This window comes from Trachurus japonicus, chromosome 19 (assembly GCF_045865225.1).
Source record: "Trachurus japonicus isolate A0001 chromosome 19, Traja_1.0".
Classification (NCBI taxonomy): domain Eukaryota; kingdom Metazoa; phylum Chordata; class Actinopteri; order Carangiformes; family Carangidae; genus Trachurus; species Trachurus japonicus.
In genome coordinates, this window is record NC_140925.1 from 17,387,178 (window position 1) to 17,410,441 (window position 23,264).

Here is a 23,264-nt window from a genome sequence, read left to right on the forward strand (position 1 = left end):
TATAATACAGAGAAAAAATAGGAGCGTAAGGACCAAGTGTTGATTACAGTACATTTTGAACAATCTACAGTAGGCTATTGCATTTGTTTTGATTTTCTATCTCTTAAATTGTTGCCTCTTTTTATGTAAAAAACAAAACAATCTGTGCTTTAACATCAACCGGTTGCTGCATGTGACCTGGGGAATGTAGTCAACACCAACACCAGGTCTGATCGGAGCAGTTCAGTTTGCCATTAGAGGATAATCGCTGTGTTTCAGAAATGTTCATCTGTAGTACAGTATATCCCTGCCTGCCTGGCTGCCTCCTCTTAATGTCTTCCTTTAACTGTGTTTTCATCCAGTTTAAAAAAAGGCACAAAATAGTAAATGCTAATTAGTGAGCAGAGAAATGTACAGACAAGAATGGAAAACACTACAATTACTGCCAGGGAACATGTTGTCCCCCCCATGTAATTTAATGGTGCCTTTTATTTTAGTCTTTTTGCTGTTTGACCAAAGCAAAAACAAGCTCTTAGCATTTATTTCACTTCGAAATTAAACGTTGTTCCCAAGCGCAAACCCATCACTCCTTTACCCCATAAACACAGTGAACTGTCATAGGAAAAGCACAGATCGTGCTCATAATATTGATGATTACTCCCTTTCAAGTGTTCTAGTAAACCGTAACAAAGAGCCAGCACAGGACCAGAACCCATCAGTAAATGTAATATTGTGACTCTTGCATTAGCCTACTATGGCATGTCAAAAAATAAGTCGAAATAATAAAAAAATAAGTCGAAATAATAAAAAAATTACAAATTATCACTGGCAAACTGAGATTCAGGATTTAAATCATGGATAATTTCAGTATGGCCCATCATCCTCACACTTTGCCTTATCATTAACAGATCCAACTATTTTGCACCATTTTATTTTAATCTTTTTTTGTCCTCTTTTTTTCCTCCATCAGTACTACCCACAACTTGTACTGGCATTAGATTGCACTGCACCAAACATCCAATATGAAACATCCAATATGAGCTTTCCTAAATGTCAAGCATGTGTCCTGTGTATTGCTGATTTTAAGGTAATTGGCAATCAAGTCAAGTCAACACAAATTAGTAAGGAGCAGTAAACAGTTTTATACAGATGATGGTTCTTGCAGAGGATTCTTTCCTTACTGATAGGAATCAAAAAACAACAGCAAACTCATAAATGACAACAGAGAAATCTGTATTATATACCTATGTGTTATGGATGCTAATTACCCCATATGCCTCTGAGCATTCGACTTAAACAAAGCTTTCTTAGTCACAAGGAAGAATGCATGTCTCTGTTTTCCATAGCTAGAATGCCAATTACAGTTCAGTGGATTGGCTAAAATACAATCTTGCAATCTTGCTGTATAGTCTTAAGAAGACGCACAGTATATGTGATGTTCAAGCAGCTATACTGGAAGATGTAAATCAAGAGTTTAAATCGAGCATGAGGTTCAACAAACAATGCAACTTTGTAAAGCCTAAAAGTTCTGCCAACATGTGAGACAGCGATGATAGTGAGTGAGGAGGGAAAAGAAGTCTGCCAGAGATGTGCCAGTTACACACTGAAACTTGTGGTTTCCGAAGACGCAGAGGCTGCCAATCCAACACTAAGCCATTCAAAAGCACATCCAGACACATCCATCCACAGGTAAAGGTCAAACCCCCTGGAACAAACACAGCAGCAGCATGCATCATCCAGGAAATAATGGAGGCCAGTTTTTTGTCATTCCAGATGCGATTCCGTGAAACTCCACCAACCGCACTCTGGAGAGCATGCGGAGAATGAGAATCACCAAAGCGGGATAAGTAGACGTGGATGATGCGTGTGGAAGGAAGGCTTGAGGTACTTTGCGTCAAACGAGCAGAGAGGACATTCATCAGTGAAGGTGTCATGGTAGTTTTTACTGCTTTGAAACTAATCCATAATATGTTCTCACCCTCAGATTTGGACCATGAGAATTTGAGGCCATATTAGAAAATGAAGTTCAGTGATTAAAATTTAATCTTAGATCATAAAGGCTATTTAATTGTTCTAATTCAATTACCTTCTTAGGCATTGTACAACATTGTGTCCCAGGTGATTCCTCTACTGGCAAAAGCCCCTGAGATCCTAAAACCTAACAAGAAGGCTTGAATTCAACACTTGTGTAGAAACAGCAGTAATGCATGGTTGACACTGTCATCGGGGGATTAAGCATAGGTGACACACACACACACACACACACACACACACACACACACACACACACACACACACACCACACACACACACACACACACACACACACACACACACACACACACACACACACACACACACACACACACACACACACACACACACACACACACACACACACACACACACACACACACACACACACACACACACACACGTATGCCCCTCCCCTGCCAAAACCTCAAGAAGAATTCATGAAGTTCAACACTTGTCTCCCAGCCATTGCTGTGTGAGTACATGTCAGCACTCAAAGACATTTTCTTTGCCAAATGGAACTGACTGTTGGTTTCGAACTTTGAGAGACTGTTGAAAAGATTCAGCTCTGACAAGTAAAAAGACAGAGCCACTGCTGAGACGAGAGCTCGAGACGTCCACACTGTCTCAAAATGTGCAAGCTGAAGTCAGCCACATGTTAGATAAGTGATGAGTGAGGCTCATTTTAGACAGACGCTCAATACTGTAAAATGGTCTGAAAAGATGCGAGTTATTTTGTTTTCTTTTTTATGGGCTGTATTAGTTGTAGATAGATAACGCAAAAATCCAGATTTGTTTATAACAAAACTTCTCACATTCCTGACAATTTTGTCCCTCCCCCAGATGAGAGATTTAGCTCATCTGTGGAAGATGTTAGGCTTGGGTTTTAAATGTTATGAATCTGTTTTTTAAGAGACAGAACTTTAATAGCTGTTAATACATTGTGAATATTTATTTTTGATATCTATTAACAAATGTTCAGAGAAGTTGTTGTATGCTGAATAATCCTCGTCGGTGCATTACACTGACCTGGTCTGATTAATTGATATTATGTTCATATCTCACTCTATATTTTGCTGGCATGTAACTTTTTTAAAATTCATTATGATGTCTTACTTCCTATTTCCTATTGATTAGTAGCTTTAAATAACCAAACTAAATTAGCAAAATTATGCTTTCAAAATAGCTCCCAACACCAAAGTAGGCTAATTATAATCTAAGACCATTTGATTTGTACAGCTATATAGGGAAACAAGAAAGTTTAAAAAGGAGAAAAGATTAGATCAATTAGCTTCTCAGCAAGAAGGAGAAAAAAAAACACAGGCTTTTTCATGTTGGGCAACCTGCTGATTCGTTGGCTGCCAAGAAACCTGCTGAGCTGAGGAACTATAAAGACATAGAGAGATTTCACAAAGATTTCTTCTACTAATTAACTGCTGTGGTTTCGATTTTGATTAAACTTCTCAAGACTGACACTCTCCAAACTGTACATGAATGAACACAAGTACAGGGTAAGTACTGCCTGACTCAAAGTGAAATAAAGGACTGGAGAAAGGCAGAGAGATGTGTGACATAAATAATAGAGGAAGGGAGATGCACATTTGGTGAAACACTGAAGTTTGGAGTGTTTACCCCTTTGGTCTCAGGGAACATCCATTTCTCTATCACCACCATCAAACCATCCTCCTTCTGTCCTCTGACTTTAATAGAAGAAGCATTCCCATTTGTGTTCCTCATCAAAAAGCAATAAAGTTGGATGAAACAATCCCACAGTGAATTAAACAGCAGTAGATGGATTAGAGGTACAGACTTACGGTCAGATGATTGTCTGTTGTTTGAATCTATAACCAGCTGCCTTAAGAGAAGAGCTGAATCTGCTGCAGCACAACCTGGTCCCCAATGCCTGAAACTCATTCATCATCTGTGAGGACAGGCACTAAGATTTCTATATCAAATAAATTCAAATGGCTATGTCACCACTAGCTGATGGTCTCGCTGGAATCTGTGCAAAATCAAGCAAACTGGACTTAAACTGCCTTCCATTTATTTCTGAGTAGCACAATGGATTCTCTCAGAGGTCAAATGATGTAAATGACACTATGCATGCAACTGTTCATCATGTTTAGTGGTTTATGGATGATTCAGTGGTCGTTAAGGTTATTGATTAATTGATTGATTGACTTTGTCTGCCTCAGTGGAAACTGTCTTAAGCTTTCCAGCTTCCAAAGGTCCTAAGCTTCCTCCTATAAGAATACAAAAAAGACGTACAATCCAGATCAAAAAAACACACCATGTACAGTTTACAGCAGTAGGCATTGTCATAGTGAGAACTCAACAACACAATTAAGGTTGTGTTTGGTGAAACCTTTTTAGGTTTAGATGCATAATCTGCATTTTTAGTTTTCAGACTGGTGCGGTTTGGGTTAAAAGAAGGACTAGGGACAAGGATTAATCATCAAATCGTAATAGAGAGGTTGAGTTGACGTTGGGTAACGATCATGGACAAAAGATGGAGCGTTGACAATTTCATATGAGAAACAGATGTTTCATTCAGTGTGAAGGTCCTGTGTTTTGTTGACCTGCCCATCCAGCCCATTTAAAACCACAACTTATTTCCCTCCATCTTTCTCCTTTGCTCCTAGTCTTATCATAATGACTACATGACTACATTTGCTTAAGGTGTGCTAACAATGAAACATAATTAAGGGTCAAACTAAGCTGCATTTCCAGATGGCCTATAGGGTCTATTTTTTTCACAGAAGAACAGTCTCTTCAATTTGGATCTGACTGATACCTGATCCGCACAAAAAGGAAAGTAATGGTGTGGATACTGATCCAACTGATTGGTGAATTCTTTATATATTTTTCTCTAATTTCAAACAACCAGGTGACACAGAAAAATCTTACCCACACTTTGTGCAGGATTTCCACTCATCAGTTTGTATCAGAAGAAAATGTCCTCAACAACCTATCTCACCACAAATTAACACTATCAATTGGCCTGTTCCTATATTGACTGACTGTCACAGTTACTCCATCTATCTACAAAGCTGTTTCCATTGATGAAAATGGCTCCGATGACTCCGACCCCTCGGGCCACTTAAAGCACAATATGTTGACATTCATTTTATGGTCACCTTTTTTTGCCCTCGTCAAAAGTTTAAAGAGGGGAGCTCTGAGTACCTATGATAACCTCTGATATTTTGATAAAGTCTAACATCAATATATATTAATGTTCATGGATGTACAAATTTAGTGTGCAGAAAATAATTCCTAGGGTAGCGTTAGGATCAAACAAGAGCATTTTTGATATTCATATGTTCAGGAAATCTGATGAACAGACATATGATATGGTTGGCAAAATGCATTAAGTCTTCCCTTTGATCAAATATGGCATCACCTTCTCATTATAAAAGATAGGTCATGTAGTTGGCTACAGCTTTTTCCCGCTGGGTTGAAAAAAAATGAAAACATTAATTAATTAGGATTGGTAGCATACCAGGAAATAGAATTATGTAGGTTCATAAACTGCACAGCTGCATGTGTGGAGAAATTCAGATCTAATCCGATTTGTCATCTGATATAATACACCCCAAAATTCAATCCGAAGACCTAAATAAATAGACTGCCATAAGGCACACTTTGATTCCTCCTAATGCTGACTGAATTATTTAGGACGCAATGCATTAAGTATGAGAACGAGCTGGAATAGTTTTGTACTGGCATGTGTGTATGTGGGAATACATGCATCCTTGAGTGGGTACATGCTTACAAGGGGCTTCTTGCCACTTCAAATACCTGCAGAACAGCAGGAAGAGAAGCACAGATCTATTAAACATGCTGCATGACTCGTAGTGAGAGAAAGAGTTTTGCTTCTACTGAAGTTGGTTGGAACGGGTAAATGTCCATATCAGTGGCTGACAGTGGGTTGCAGTGTAATTCAATATCAGTGCTCAGCATCCTGCCATCCTGCCTATTGTGGCAAAATTCACATCCATTATCCATACTGTTCATGCTTGCAGGGGGCTGACGGGGGGCTGGAGCCAATTTCAGCTGGATGAGAGAGGGATACTTTCAGGACAGGTCACCACCAGTCCATCACAGGGCTGAAATATAGACAAACGTCCATTTACACTTGAGGGTAACCGGTTCAGCGGTTGGACCGTGGGAGGAAGCTGAAGTACACAGAAGAGCCCCCACACAGACACAAGGACAACATGCAAACTCCACACAGAGAAGCCCCCGCAGCCGAGGGTGAGGTGACAGTGCTGAAGGGAATTCACATGCTGGTTGATGCCATGGTTGAGTCTGTTACATCCCAGCCCTATTTTATGCAGCTTTTACAAACCTTACAAAATGCTTTCTAATAAAATATCAAATGTAAGTTTTGTTATCATATCACAAATCGCTGTGTAGACTGCAAAATCAATTGGTAAACATCTTTAACAATATTTTTTTTCTTTTTTAGATTTTGTCACTTGTCTTATTTTACATCTCCATCTTATCATATAAGCTGTGACTGACTAGAGAAAAAGCATGCATGCATAGCATGACATATGCATGCATTGAACTAGCATTTGTTTTTTATATACATTATCACATGATCTTACATCTTACAATTAAATATTACCTTAGATAAATCTGTTTGACTTTGACCTTTTGGAAGGGTAATAAAATCACTGACTGAATCAAAATCAGTGGGCATATTCTTCACATTTCTTCTACACTTGATGTAATTTCTCCATGGAAATTAAAACAAAAACAAAAACATGCTCTTTAGGCTCTATGTTCCATCGATTGAGTCGAACGACCCTAGAGAGTAGGAGGAGGAAAGCTTCATTGAGCTCTTATCCAAGAAAAGAAAATCAATTAATATCTGTCTTTCATAACAATGGAAGGCAATTTAATTTAGTATCTAATACCCTGTTTAGGAGAATACAGTAGAAAGAAGTAAACATGGCAATAGATACCATCCACATTCATATACCACACATCTAAAAAGCCCAGTAGGAGATTTTGGTTCATGTATCTTCTGTGACGGCTGAAAAGGCAGTAAGACATCTGAAAGAAAGAAGCCACTGAGAAAATAGCAGTTTTCTAATAAAGTGAAAAAGAAGGTGAAGACAAGAGGAAAAAGGCCCCAATTAATCAAGTACCTTCAGATTGAAGCATGACCACACACCAATCATTTTAAATTATTCAAAGGAAAATCCTAAAGGTGACTGAAGGACATTAGGAGATAGAGTGGGAGTGGATAAGTTGGATTTATAGAATTTGATTACAGCTTCCTGATAAGTTTCTGTGAGAAATATTTAATGAGATGTATGTGTGTGTAAAAGCCTCACAAAGTTGCAAAGCACCGTACAAGGTCAACTTACTTGGAGAATATCCACTGAATACTGACTGAGACTGACCCAAAGGGAAATGCAAATTGTCTAATGTACAGCTTCCTTCAATTTTCCCCCATCTCCAAGTAAATGTTGCTGATGTCAACAGGGTGTTCAAATACTTTATGTGTCTGCATACTAAATTCCTCATATCTTACCCATCTCATGTCCAAATCCCATTTTAGTACAACCGCAGATTAACTTGAACACCACAGGCACAAAATTGAACAACACTCCACAAAATGGTTTTGTACACTCTTCCTGAGCCGTGCACATTTTAAAACTCAGAGTAGTGCAGTGTTTCTTCCTCTCTTCACACAGGGTGATAGGTAGCGAGAATCGAGCCTGCAGGTTCAACTGAGCAGTGACAGCATGAGCCCTACGGCTATGATCAGCTTCTCTTCAGTGGGAATACAAGGGCTCTGACATTGACGCTGATGAGCCATGACTAAAATACATTTACTCTTTTTAATCTTTTTGTTTTTTTCATTGAGAAACAAATATTAGCATTTGTTGCATTGGCGTTTGTGAGGATGTCAGCTGGCTTAAGGTTAGACATGTGTTTGAGTGGAAACCTCTCAGTAAGGTGGTTCCCTTGAGTAATCACAGGCCGCTAAAACCTCCACCTGAACACCGACCCGTCACTCATACATTAGCAAGTTTAAGTAAGCACAGCAGCCCTGACAAGCTTTAGATTTCTTTGCATGTTTAAGGGACTGTATGAGATACAGTACAACATGCATAAAGAGACTGGCTGATGGTTTCCTTTATGAATATGAACAGCAGACCTCAGCATATCACTGAAAATTACTCCCAAGGCCTATCCTGGGTATAACCATGCTGCCTTGAGCACGATTTTATTCGCTCTGCAAGTCAGCCTGGAAATCATGGACCCAATTTATCTCCTAAGTTAAGTCGTGGCTAGTCTGAAGTAACCATATAGTCACTTGGCTGCTCCCTTGTATCACAGTGTATTAACTTCTCATGTCTTCTTGATTGTATTGCCCTGCACTGGACAGTGGTATGGAAATCCAGCCTTGGTTGACATGGTGTATGGTTAGATGGCTGTTTGGCTCTGCTCGTGGTTTGTAAAAGTCCCTACATGCCACAGTTATACACACATACAGTACACACTCACACATAATATTTCTTTTATGTTAACCATATTGCTCAATCGCAAAAGCCTGCGGCCAAGCCATAGGGGTGAAATGAATCTGTGAGTGATCTGTGGAAGCTCCCCTGAAATATACATTCAGTCTGTGACCTCTGAGCGACAGGAGACGTACCACTACTATAAACAATGTGTGGTGCTGGGATTCATGGCTATACTTGACTCAAACTACAACATTTTCAAAAAGAAGAAACAGAATATAATTTGATTGGGAGCTTATACTTCTCCCTTTGCAGACCTGAAGTTCCTCCAATTTTAACAAGTTCTCCCTTTATCTTTCTAGATGAGCACCTCCAGCTGTTAACTGTGATATGCTCCAATTCAAGATTTCTTTTGTGCCTTTTTCTTAAGACCGAACTTTCAGTCGCTCTACCTGACACAAGTGATCAGCCCTGACATTTAAAAGTGTTACTGACATCATTAAAAGTATGAAATCCGAGCGAATGCGTGGCCACTGTGACAATAATGGAAAACCAGGAGTGAATCAGATAATATGACTCAGACATATAGGGTTTGAGTCTTGACAAAATTAGCATCCTAAAAAAACAAGTCAATCCGCAAGTTATTTTAAATAATTAGCAATGTTCAGGTTGTTAAGTTCATCTGCAGGAATTAGTTGAGTCTCACAACTCACTGTTTGACGTGTGCCTGCACAGTGGTGTACTGTTACATTTGACTGAACCGAGCCAATTTCAATATTAATATTTCCTCCAGTGCGTCTCCTGCTGTGATGACTCAACATATGATGCAAATAAAGACTTCTACTCTGAGACAACATTGCTCAAGAAAAAGACATTTTTCTTGTGGATTCTTGTTGCTTCTGTTTTTCCATCCATGCCCTCCGAATGAAAAAAAGACATAAATGTTATCATTTGCTAATTAAAACAACATAGAAGCTTAGAAATCAATGGCTGCCTCAGAGTCAGAGCTGACACCACTGTGGTGGTTGTTAATTAGTCACTGATAAGACACACCTGGGGAGACACCAGCTGATGGAGCTTGTGGGTGTTGCCGGCAGAGAGGAAACAACCAACCAACCAACCAACCAAACAAACAAACAAACAAACATGTACTACCAACTAAAATTAGAAGAAAGAGGCTACCTGCAGTGGCTCATGACGTGATGATGACATATGGACAGACCATCGTTTCACCTCAGGCTTGATATACTGGTGGACGGACCTGTTTAGCTATTGGCAGAAATTGGAAGACAACTGCGTTCGATCTAGAAGCAGGTCAAGTAAGCCCAGTTACGTACCCATTTACACCTGGCATTAACCTGCTTTTCAGTGATCGGATTGCAATCGGATAGCGCTTGACCACATAAAAGTACAGGTGTGATCCGATCAACCAAACCACCTCCGAAAGGTGGTCATGGACACATTGTGACCACACTGAACACAAGTGTAAACAGAAATGCGTCCTGTATCCGCATACAACTACGTGTACGAAAATACTTTTTCCTTTTTAATTTACCCACGCGAATATGTGATTGGGTCTCAATCAGATCTCAATGTGGACACTGGAGACGCATATTAAAGCCAGGTGTAAATGCTCGGTATACAATCTAGATACAGTCTGGATACGTGACTCATGTTAAAGCAGATGTAAGCGGAATGTTTGTGTTAATATGAGTCTTAAATAGTTATATCTTCCGACAGCAATCACTTACATAGAGTGTTTGGTCCGAAACACGGGTCTGTCAGTCACTCTGCTCTGCTGTTAGCCGAGGAGAAAACTTTCCTTGTATCCTTCAACCTTTATCCAATGAGGAGAGAGAACGGCATAAAGGGGCGGTCCTCTCTGTGTGTGCAGCCAAGGGATGTGCTGAATGTGGTGACGTAGGGACGAGGGCGGGGACTGCTAACTCCATCGGCTGACAAGAAGTTAGCCAAAACGACCAGGGGCCTCATTTATCAAAGAGGGTGTAAAACTGCTACTAAATGTTTGCGTACGATAGTTACCATTACTTTGCACGCCTTTCCACTACACAGTTAAAGCTCTACTGGACTCGCTTTAGGTCATTTTCCATTACAGCTGAGTCCTTTACAGTTCCTCCTCAGGGCCGCGTTGTCTCGCTCTTTTTTCTCTCCTCTCGTCAGCTCCAAACTCACGTGCACCTCGTTAACTCAGGTGACAGAATAGTAACAGTCTCAGCAGCTGCAGATCAGTGTGCGCTGCTGCCGATGTGTTTTTAAACTTGGCGGGTTTGATCCTTGTCGGACGTCACACTATAGTGTGTAAAAGCAAAAAAGCAAAATCCTCAATCCGCTCTGTTTATCAATTAACATAGAGCCTAGTGTTATTATAGAGCGGGTTGGATTGCCAGCATCAACGGTCCACCACTACCACAATTACTTCAAAAAAATCCTACTGTGCTCTTGTACTGCGCGCTCCTCTCTCCCTCTCACACTGCAGTTCTCTGACTCAGCAACGGTGTCGCCAATTCCTCCTGTTCCTCAAAAAAGGTGTAAATCACGGTACGCCAGGGTCAAAATGGGTGTAAATGTCCGCACTTTTTCCCGTCAGGTTTTGGTTTGATAAATCCCAAATTTGGCAGAGAAAAGTGCGTACGCACAAAACGGGGGAAAAAGGGTGTAAAAAAAGGTGTATCCACAATGATAAATGAGGCCCCAGATCGCTTACTTCTGCTTTAATGGCAGGTGTAAACAGGATGATAGAGTTATTGTCATTGTTCAGTCCTGTTGTAATGAGTTCAATTATGTTCGCAGTTGGAGTTTGGACCTCAGAACTCGGAATGACATCACCTCCCGAAAAATGGACGATTAATATAAAAAAGATATAACAATTTCATACTGTACTTGTAAAGGTTACATTTCAATGCAAACCCTTAACAAAAACATGTGACATGCATCAAAACAAACAGGCAAACTGTTAGCCACTGCTAGCCTTTGTCAGCAGTACACTCTGTGGTTTGTACACATACAAACAGTGTAGGGAAATGTCCAGGGATAAGAACTGAACGGTGCTATGTATATGGCTGAATTTGAAGTGAAACAATTATGAGACAAATAAACAGTAAAACTGCATTGGGTGTTCACTACTGTTGACCTTACAGTCTATGCTGTTGACACGAGTAGCAGCCATCTTGAATTCTTATATCGACGCTTTGGGTGACAGAGACTGTTGACCTCAGTATTTTTTTTAGGTCCTGGTTACAGCCCTGGTTTTGGTTTTGGTGTTGATCAACCATGTTATTTTAAATGATTATGCCACTATGTAGCATTGTAGTTTGTAACATTGTTGGACTCACATCTGGCCAGACTTCATTGTGCTGCACCGACGATGAAGTCAGATTGCTGACAGTTATGAAAAACAGCTGAGATATTCTAGTAGCTAATCAAGCCTGTAGTCATGAGCAGATGAGGAGCAGACACCAGAGGCTTGGTCTGCTCTGCTCAGTCATTGTCATGCCTCCACACTGGCAGCCAGAACCAGAGGCACAGTGTTTTCTGGTTGCTGGCCCCATTCTAATTTTTGGTAAGGAGAGTTCTCTCCTCATATTTCATTTGATCTTATTTTATGGTGTAAGAACAAAGCTGACTAACCCCAGTACAGGTGGGATTTTAGCATGAATTTACATCTACATTATTGTTAAACTTTATTATTAAAATATTCTTATTGTAAATGGCCCTGTGAGCCATCCTATAACATGGTATAAGAGGGGAGGTGTACTGAGCTTGTGCTCTGTGTACTTTGTGTGTTTTGCAGCTCCTCATTAAAAGTCAGTCAAACGTAGCAAACGCTCCCTGGGGGAATATTCAGATAAAATACACTCTTTTTCATCTGGTTGTGAACTTACAGTCTAAACTAATATTTCTCAGAGTCTGTTATTTTTTCATGAGCTCTCTGCGACTCCAGAGAAGATATTAAACAGATAAGGCCTGTAAAAGGGCAGCATATCTTGTTGTCAGTCAGCAGAATTTGATTTCCCCATGTTGGACCCTGTAGCTCTGTAGAAAAACTGTCCAACTGATAAATTACCAGGGACTTCACGTTTACAGCTCTTGGTTGGTTTGTAAAAAGCCAGCGTGAACATGAACTGAGCGTGAGTTAAAAGCACCCTTGGATTAAATCTGCTTGCTGAGAGTCAGCAGGTTAACAGTTTGAGTGCACACTCAACATAACAAATGAACAACATTGTATTGTATCTAAAATGTTACTAGCTGACAAAGCAAGGGAACAACACTGAGCAACAATTACAGTCAATAACTGTGTATTCTCTGTCAAGGTCTTTGTAAATACATGGTTTCACTTTGTTTTTCTGCATTCATTTATTTAATTTCAACTCTATGGTACTCTATTTTGTGTGATGACTGGGTAAAGGTTAGTGCCCACAAACCCACTACAAATCATTTTTAAAGAGCAATCATCATTCAAAGACAGAGGAGCACCTCATGAATCTATTAGGATTATAGCGGAACAGATGAGGCAGATGGAGAAAAGGAAAAAAAAAACAGAAAAAGCAGGACAGTGAATTTCCAGGAGAAAAGAAGCCAACAGAGAAGCTCCAGGTTTCCAGTGGCAGTCGAAGCAGCCGTCACTTTTCATATATGTTGAGTTTGCATCAGTGCTTCAGCTTTCTTGCGGCTGCTACCTGATGTTCCCAATGGTGCAAAGAAGCAGTGATGGCTGTATGGTTTGGTAGTAACTTAATGTAACAGCTGATGTTGGTATATGAAGGGAGGCTTGCCTGAGAGAGGTCCAGCTCTACCTATCCTGATGGTCATCTCATCAGAGTCCTGGTACTGGAACAGATGCTGCTCTTCTTTCTCTTTGGTCATCTTGGAGTCGGGGGGCAGGGCCAAGGCGGTGTGGGGGTCGGCACCTACACCCTTTGGACGAAAGAAAAAGACAAACAGAGAAAGGGTGAATTGGGTTCGACATAAACTGATTAACCAAATGAAACCTTTTTTTAAACCATTGGAACGCTGACAGTTGTTAATTGCTTGTATGCTGACAAATACTAATGAGACATGAGGCTTAACAGTACAGATTCATGTGGGCTCACTATCTGACACGCTGCAGGTCATTGTTTCCTTGTTTCTTTTTTTTTTTTTTTTTATAAATCAAATGTGTTTATGAATGTTTATGAAGCGTGGAAAAGCTCATGGATATACTAGAGTTAAATTATAAGGGCAGGCTTGCTTCCTGTATCAATCAAATAGGAGAAGTTTAGTTGACTCACAATATATTACACAGCTTTTGAGAGGAATTTAAATGCAAATGATGCCTCACTGAAAACCCTCAGTGGAGCTATGAATTACAGCTTCAAAATAAGTCATTATACAAAACTCTGCAGTAAAACACACAGCTAAAAACAAAAAAATCAACTCTGACTGATTGAAATTCTGAATGGAAATTAAACAGTAATGCACGAATGATGATGATCCCTCTAGTACCGTTTATTCTAGGGAGAGAACACACTCAGGGGAAAAAAGGTGACTGACACATGACATTAATCAGACCTCTGTCATCTCAATCAGGGCGCTCATTAATTTGGAGCAGCACTTAGGCCTACATTACATGACTGTGATAGGACATTAACATGGGAAATGAGGTCAGTGAAGTAACTTTTAGCAAAGTGAATCATATAAACATAGCCGGTGTTTGACTATGTTAATTACTCTGGAAGCACAAACAACTAAATAAGGACAACATTCTTTTGAAACTAACTAGAGACAAACTAAGACTAACTGAATGAGACACTTTGACAGCCCAGAGAGATCACTTTGCATAAATAATGGAAGCACCCTAATTTGCTTGCTTTGCTTGCAGTAGCTTCACTGCCTAATTTCCTGGTATCTGCTTGATGATTTGGTGCACTGCATAATGCCATTAAAGTACATTTCAGAATAAATATCAGACTTTAACAGGGAATGCATTTAAAAATGATAAATAAATAAAAACATCACATTAGGTGATTTCATTTCTGTCAGTATGTCTGAGATCAACAAAACACACAAGAATGAACGCTGAGCGTGACAATGTGGGCTTAGTTGAGTGGTACTTTTAAAAAGGTGAGAGAAAATGGAGAGCTCAGGTATTTTCATTATCAAACCATTTATTGTGTTAGGTCTTTAAGTGAGGGCTTATAAAACTGCATGGATATTTACAAGGACATATAAACACTTCAGTAACAATCGATTAACTTAGGTTTCATTGGATATATCATGAAAGTGTTACTCATTTTATATATAATAAGAAGAGTTATAATAATTGAATTTTATTATTTATTATTTTTATTGAAGAGGCAATGGTAAAATTAAACCATGCTGTATCCTACTTGTGCAACTCAACTGCGACATAGAAGTTTTCACTCTCTTTAGAAGCCTTACAAGTTTCCCTTCAACTCAAATTTTAAGCAAATTCATGCTGCAGCTCAGGAGGTTCAGCACGTCAACCACTAATGGAAAGGATGGTGGTTTTGTGTGATTGCTGGTAAGATGCTGAACCCCAGATTGCTGCCACTTCATAAACAGAAAGTGAGTGTTTGTATGGCAGAAAATGCAAGATATATGTGTACAAAAAAAATTGTGGTGTATGACTTGTGAATGTGTGGAGCATAAAGCACTTTGAGTGTTTGAAAAGTGCTATATAAGCGCAGGCCATTTACCTTTCAATCAATTCAAACTGTTGAGGCATCCAGCCGAATGTTGCACAGTCTCTTTTTCTTCCACAGGTCTTTTTTATTTCTCGTTGATCAGTGTCAGAAGTGACATTAAATCTACTTTAAGTGTTAACAAAAACTGTGACATCCTCCAAGGGACGAGACAATTTTTTTTTTCAAAAGATATTGCACAAACATGTCATGGCTTTTATGAAATACAGATGAAAAGATGAAAATTAAAAATAAAATGAATGGACTTCTAATAAGGATGAGAAGTTACGCTGAAAACAACAACAACAAAAAAAAGGGTTATGCCATGGAGATATTTCCCTCTGTGGGCCCTCTCCTTTTCAGCTCTTTTTCATTTCAGCCCTTTTTTTTCTCACTCTTGTTCTTTGGTTATTACTTATGCCTGAGGCAATGAGGCATGTGAGAAGGATGCAGCACAGAACGCCAGGATAAAAAAAAGGGAAAAAAAAGAATGAAAGAAAGAAAAAAGAGGAAGTTTGCTCAGGACTAAACTAATGAGTGAGGTGGTGCATGACATTTGGTGATGTTGTGATGTCATTGTTCGGCTGTAAACACTAAATGCAGCCTGACCACCAGACACAGATGTCTGCTCTGAGAGTGAATTCATCATTTCATCCAAGCAAACAGAGTTTTACACATTCAAGCAGTGTTTTAAACTCTACCTGTATTTTACAGATTGTTGCTTGAGAAGATGAGATCATAGCTCATGTATTTTTATAGCCAATTGTCAATGAGGAGGTAGCTCAGGTGTTAAAAGGAGGGAACCTGCTGGAGCTGAGCTCCATCTTCCTCACTATCATGTCTTCATATCACAGTTGTATTTTTTTACATTTCCCATTAAAAATTGTAGCATTTTTAGGTCTCAATGAGTGGTTCTCCAGAAAGAGACCTATTCGAGGTGATCTTTTCCCATCCTGAGTGACAGGTGGGCGCCATCACAGTTCACTGGCTGTCTGCTTGGCATCACCTCAGCTCATTCAGGTTTCTTACTGTGACCTCTTGGCTGTGTTTGTGCCTTTTGCTGAGGAGGTTCATGCTCCTGCTTTTTGTATAGTTCTAGCACTAAGAAGCAGGTATCTGTGTCTGCACTCATCATGCCTGGCTTGTTATTTTAGCTTATTAACTATCTAATTAGCCAGCAAATGAATTAGCTTTGGGTTAGGTTTAATTAGAAAGATGCCCTGCAGTGCTAAAGATGCTAACTGGAGTGTATGCTTACCACTGTTATTAAATGCAAGTTGTAGCTCCACCTCAACTTTTTGCATTTGTTAGATTTTTGGAGGCTTGACTGTCATTATTATAAAAAAATCCTCCATTAGATCTGACCTGGACTCCAGTAGGTGGTGCAGACCATGGAAAACTAATTTAAAAATTCACTACAAGATCAACACAAGAGCAACATTGTGCACCATTGATATTTTCAGACGGTCATGGGAAAGGTGAGAAATATCCGCATTCTGTCACACTGCCATTTATTCCCATGAGCTCAGCTCAGAGAAGTGTAGTGGCACTGGCTCTCTCTTCTCTCTCATTGTGTGAATACAGGCATTGATGCTCTGTCTGCCTGTTCCACTCAAACCTGATGATTGCTAATAACAGGCTTTTGGATTGGAGAGCCTACAGTATGCAAAATCATAGATCCACCTCAATACTCAAAACTTAAATTAGCACGATTTCACATTTTTAGTTAAAGCAGATATCAGTGGCACGGCCGTTTCGGCTAATGCTGTGTTCAAGGCAGGCTTTTGAAACCGTAAGTTACAGCTTCAAGTCACAACTACGACTTGGTAGCGTTCCAGGTAACCCGTAGCTCGTGTTTTTACCGTCCTGTTGTCTGTGAAAGTTCCCTATAACGGCCACTCGTAACTTCCGACCCGTGAACTCGTACCAGATCAAACTGGTATGACTTCACAGGAAGGAAAAACACAAAGTACGAGTTTCCTTGAACGCACCATGAGTTAGCAGCCCCCGCCCTTGTCAGGCATCAATTGGTCCTCGTGCTACGTCACCACATTCACGCGCATCCCTTGGCTGCACACACAGCCCTTCATGCCGTTCTCTCCCCTCATTGGATAACACTTGTATCCCACAAGGAAAATTTTCTCCTCGGGTTACAGCAGAGCAGAGTGACGGAGAGACTCGTGTTTAGGCTGAAATACTTCATGTAAGTGATTGCTGACGGAAAATAGGACTATTTAGGACTTATATTAACAAAAACATTCCACTGATATCTGCTTTAACATCATATCAGGTTGTATAATTTGTTATTATTCTGTGCACACAGGACAAAGTCTGAAAATTGAGCTAGAATTATCCTTGATTGTAGCAGCTATAGTGACACTAAAAGAATAGTTATCAATAGATGGACTATTAGCCTGCAACCTTAAAGCTGTATAATACTGTATAATGAATATAAGTTCAAATATGAAATAACCCTTATCTAATAATCATTTCATATTTTGATCTAAGCAGTTATTAGCTGTTCTTTCATCCTTGAACATTCTGGCACGATTCATGACTAGTGCAGGTTTTTGACTCATAGTCCAAGAGGTTAGATGGTGTCAAAATGTAGGAAATATGTTCAAATTTACATTTATTTATTTTTGCCTAGTAATCCGTATGGTTTTTTGTACTGTATGTTTACTCCTATATTTCATAACATAACCAGGCACTTGCTCTTTTAGTGGAAGGGTGATCACTATTTTGGTCATGGAAAATTCATTATTTTATATATGTATATATGTTAATTTTTATCTTTGTATGTGTCTTTTTAACCTTTGCTGACTTGTACTTATGTGTGGTTGTAGGAATGTGTATTATTATTGTGTTGGGTATGTCTGTGGTATGTAGGGATGTGTGGATCGTTGTATTGCACCTGCACTTTTGATGTCCTTCCGCAACGAAGTTCCTAACGGAATAATAAACTACTTTTGAATTGAATTGAATTGAATTAAGTCGCAACAGGAAACAACTAAAAACATTTTGGTCGACTTAATTGAAATTCTGGTACTGTTACTGATAAAATAAGATGTATCTGTGATTTATGCGTATGCGTATGTCTGTGTGTGTGTCTGGTGTAATGTGAGGCTTGATACACCATTGCGGCAATGTTATTAACCCACAGTGGCCTCCTGTGATGGCCCATGATACAATCTCATCAGCAGGTCCAAGCTCAACATTAAAACACTTCCAGTAGCAGTCGGGCTCTGTTGATGACTGGAAGACCCCCCCCCTCTTTCTCTTTCATATATAATTGTTCTGTCAGATGGGAAACATTTGATCACCTACTTCAAAACATACAGGTGCGATTGGCATGCTACTGTGCAAACAGTGTTTGATGGCATCACTTGAAATGATTGGAGGCCACGTCAGCTATTTATGATTAATATCAAGAGAAGAGCTGCTCAGAGCAATACAAAATATTTTTACAATGCTGCTCACTTTTAAATCGGTAGCCCAATTCTAAATTTTGATGGGAACATTAGTCAGAGTTTCTATACAATGCAGTGCTCCCATTTGATTGGCTGATTGGACAATGGCATGAAGAACACTTACTGTATGTGTAAAGTTCTCAGTGAGCAGATGTTTCTAAAGTGACTAAAGAGTGAGTTAGTAAGTCCCCTTTGTGCAATCCTCTTCATATTTCCACGCAGTCAGAGGAAGATCAAGCAAATTAACTGAATCCACATGCATGAAGAAACAACAAAGAGTCATGCTGCTGTTCTTTTTTGTGTTTTCTGCAATGCCACAGTGATGTTTAAGTGGTTGTAATAAGGGAACGTAAATGCCAACAAAAGCAGGGGTGTGAAATGTTTTCAAGTAGATAATAAATGTTTGATGCTAATTTATTTCTGCTTTAGGGGTGTAACCGCAATTAGAAAACAAAGTTGAATTTCCTTCCCTCACCCTCCTTTCTTCTGTTATTGCCGCTTCCTACTTCTCGTTCATTATCTAGCTCCCTCTTTCTTTCATTTGTGTTTTGCTCTCATTTGCATGCTTTCTCTCTGTTTATCTCCGCAGCAAACAATATAATTAGATATTTAACATTAATAAATAACAAGAAATGTTTACTTCTCAAGCCATTACTGATACCAGAGCCACCTAGGATATTAATTTTATTAATGAAGCTGTTGTATCAGCTGTGGGTTCTTTGGCCGATTAGTTACCAGTCAGCAGGAGCTAAATTGAGCCACTGGTCCTTCTGGTAGAAACACAAGAGTTCTTCAAAGAGTTCTCTGACCACTGAGAAGAACAAAGTTGAGGTGGCTGACAAACACAATGCTTCATTAATAATTAATTAAATAATTAATTAAATTATACACACACTTTTGTAAAACAGTCATCAACACAGAAGAGAGTACATGTTACATATATGTACTATCAACAATTACTGTAGATATTTTACAATAAAAGTGTTTTAATTATTAATTGTCAATGTTAACCCAATGTATAATGAAATTATAAAGTTTATAATAAAGTAATATTTACACAAAGCCAGCATATCTATCTATTATTACATATAGGATACAAAAAAACTCTCATTCTTTTAAGGTGCATTTTGAACAAATACCTTCTGAACAAAAAGTGTCATTACAATGATACAATGTGATTGGCTTAGCTTTTTGCACGACCTTTTTCTGGCTTCATTCACTTCTAGATTAATTTTTCATTGTAAGAGTGAGTTTTTATTCCTCTAAAATTCACAATTGTGTTCTTTTGGTTATCTAAAACGGCATGGTTAACCATATTTCTAACAATGCAGTAATATCTGTCTTATCAGATGCAGGCCATATTTGTATTCAGAAAGAGAAACAAGAATGTGAGAAATAAACAAACCTCCCCCCTGACCTCTCAGATTATTATAAGAAACCACAAACTCTTGTACCAGATCGCGGTTTTGGACACAGTCCCAGCTAGAGATTGTGGCAGTGGAGACTCACTGGCTCAGAATCAATGCATTTTCATTGGCAGCGCTCTAAACAAATACAACTTGTTTATTTGTCTAACTTGGGCTGATTGTATCTCGCCTTACTGTAGATGAGTGAATTGGCACTCCTGCTAAAGATACAATGTCAAATTTTGACTGTGTGACAAAGATTGAAAACACTGTGCTGCTTGTTAAAGGAAAATCTATGATAGAGCTGAATAAAACATTTATAAACACACATGTAACTGTACATTTATTTTACTGTGGTTTTCTATATTATTGCCGGCTAAGAGCTACTGTTGTCAATACTGATGTTCATGTACGGTAGGAGGACTCCATATGAAAGTATCCCAGCTATCTGATGTTGATGTGATTCATTCTGTGTGAAGGCTGCAGCGGCACACACGTCTCAGACGACTTGTCACACAGTTTGATGAGGAGTTAAGAAAAAAAAAGTAAAAAGAAGCAACTGCCCTATTTCCATCAAACAAACAGTCACACTGTGTACACACACACACACACACACACACACACACACACACACACACACACACACACACACACACACACACACACACACACACACACACACACACACACACACACACACACACACACACACACACACACACACACACACACACACACACACACACACACACACACACACACACACACACACACACACACACACACACACACACACACACACACACACACACACACACACACGTACTCTCTTGATGGTTTCTGATATACAGTAGACACGCCAGCTATCTCCACTATCTTCACACTTCAAACTACTGACCCGGCTCATTCTGTTTGAACATGGAAACAAAGTTTTTCAAGTACAGCTGAACTCATCTGCTGCCCACACATCAATCCCCCCAAAAATCAGAGAGAAAAACAGATCTGCAAGATCTGCAAGATCTGTTTTTACAAGCAGCAAAGGAAAGAAACCTCATCCTTGTACTTGTTCTTATAATGTATGTGTCCAGGAAGCAGTGGGACACTAAATGTGTTGAAGCATTCAACTAGTGTTTCGTGGTTCAAGCATTGCCAGTTCAGGGAGTCCGTCTGAAATAGATAAGACAAGAAAATAGAAAAGGAAGAAAGAAATAGAAAGAAAGCCTATAATTAGGATTTATCAGTGCAAATGGATGGGAAAGATATGTAAGTATATTAAGAGCCGTGAGTGGAAATCTGTGGCTGAACATACCACACAAAAACAGCGTTTTCATTTCTTGAGCAATTTCTAACAACAGCATATTTGCGATTTCACTTTTCAAGATTTCTATCTTCAGTATGAACCAGTGGAGTTAGAACTGAGTGATCCAGACAGATGGTGGTAGTGGGAAAGTATGGAGAGATGGTCTAACACGTTGGTTTTAGCCTCGACATGGGATTTGTTGGCAGTACCAAAAGTACAGACTGATACCAGCCTCAGTCTTATTCTCAGCTTCACCAGGCAGCAAGTGCAGGGTTTAAATGTTCAGTTTATATCCAAACTATAATACACAATTACCCAAGGAAATTACATCCACGTTTGGCAAACCAATATGCCACCTGCATGAATGTCACCCAGAAGTAGACTGGCAAAATCATTTGTTCACAGTGGCGTCGTACTGGCCCCGTTTTAAAACAAACCACAATGGAAGTTAGTGAGTTTAGCTCGGAGTCACCCATTCTGTCAGCTGTGACCTGTAAACAAAGAAGATGTGTCATCTGCCAGCAGCACCGGCTCCTCTGTAATGATGCAATTATCAAAAAAAGCACTTGCTTCCATCCGAGCTCTGCAGGTGCTTTGTAACAAAACATGACCAGCTGAAGTAGACCCAACAGCAGTAGAGAAACTAACCACAGCCCATCATAGACAATTTGCCAAGTTGTATTTTTAGTAATCATCGATGGCCTTCCTATGTAGACATGAAGAATTGAAAGTTTGACATAGGATACTGTTAAAGAATTGAGATCAGACTCATTTGTAAACCCAGACATAGCTATTTAATTTGCTATGAGTTTGATAATTCACCACCTCATCACGTCTGGTTAGTTTCCTATTCAGGCTGCAGTTCAACAGTGATTTTATCTACAGCACATTTTTTAAAACTAACTTTTGTATCCGAGTAGGAGTGTCTAAAGTAAGCACTTTTCAGCTGACGGGGGTCAACAGGACTGTTATTATAGGAGCCCCTGACACCGTAATCACCACAGAAATGCAACTCTTCATTTACAAAGCTATTAAAATAAATGCACCATGTATCACACATGTATTAAGAGTAGCGCGCTATAATGCGTTGCTCTCCCTCACTTGCCTTTTTAACAAATTCATTTGCATCTAAATGTTGAACAGTGCTTTGTTTTCCCTAGTAAATTGCAGTCCGCTCTGTCATCCTCTTCACTGATGGACATTTTAGCCAATGGTGTTGACCGTAGAGGCTGGGCCGTTCAATGGCCTTTTTACCCTCGCTGAACAGCTGACATTTAGAAATAATCAAGGGGAGGGATACAATGCGACAGCAGGCCTTTTTCCATAACATCCCATTATACCTACGGTAACAGTTAAAGCAGATATCAGTGGAATGTTTTTGTTAATATAAGTCCTAAATAGTCCTATTTTCCGTCAGCAATCACTTACATGAAGTATTTCAGCCTAAACACGAGTCTCTCCGTCACTCTGCTCTGCTGTAACCCGAGGACAAAATTTTCCTTGTGGGATACAAGTGTTATCCAATGAGGGGAGAGAACGGCATGAAGGGCTGTGTGTGCAGCCAAGGGATGCGCGTGAATGTGGTGACGTAGCACGAGGACCAATTGATGCCTGACAAGGGCGGGGGCTGCTAACTCATGGTGCGTTCAAGGAAACTCGTACTTTGTGTTTTTCCTTCCTGTGAAGTCATACCAGTTCGATCTGGTACGAGTTCACGGGTCGGAAGTTACGAGTGGCCGTTATAGGGAACTTTCACAGACAACAGGACGGTAAAAACACGAGCTACGGGTTACCTGGAACGCTACCAAGTCGTAGTTGTGACTTGAAGCTGTAACTTACGGTTTCAAAAGCCTGCCTTGAACACAGCATTAGCCGAAACGGCCGTGCCGCTGTTA

General features: G+C 39.6%; 1 protein-coding gene across 2 annotated transcripts in view; it reads right to left on the reverse strand.

Annotated features, from left to right (window-relative positions):
- Nucleotides 1-23,264, reverse strand: part of slc39a11 (solute carrier family 39, member 11) — a 123,385-nt gene that overhangs the window by 35,845 nt on the left and 64,276 nt on the right. Inside the window, exon 5 of one of the 2 annotated variants that reach the window (XM_085761112.1) lies at nt 13,307-13,427. In XM_085761112.1, coding sequence (XP_085617238.1) covers nt 13,307-13,427 — 121 coding nt within the window. Of the gene's footprint in view, nt 1-13,285; nt 13,428-23,264 lie in introns of both variants that reach the window. The other variant, XM_085761111.1, reaches the window with a different exon arrangement.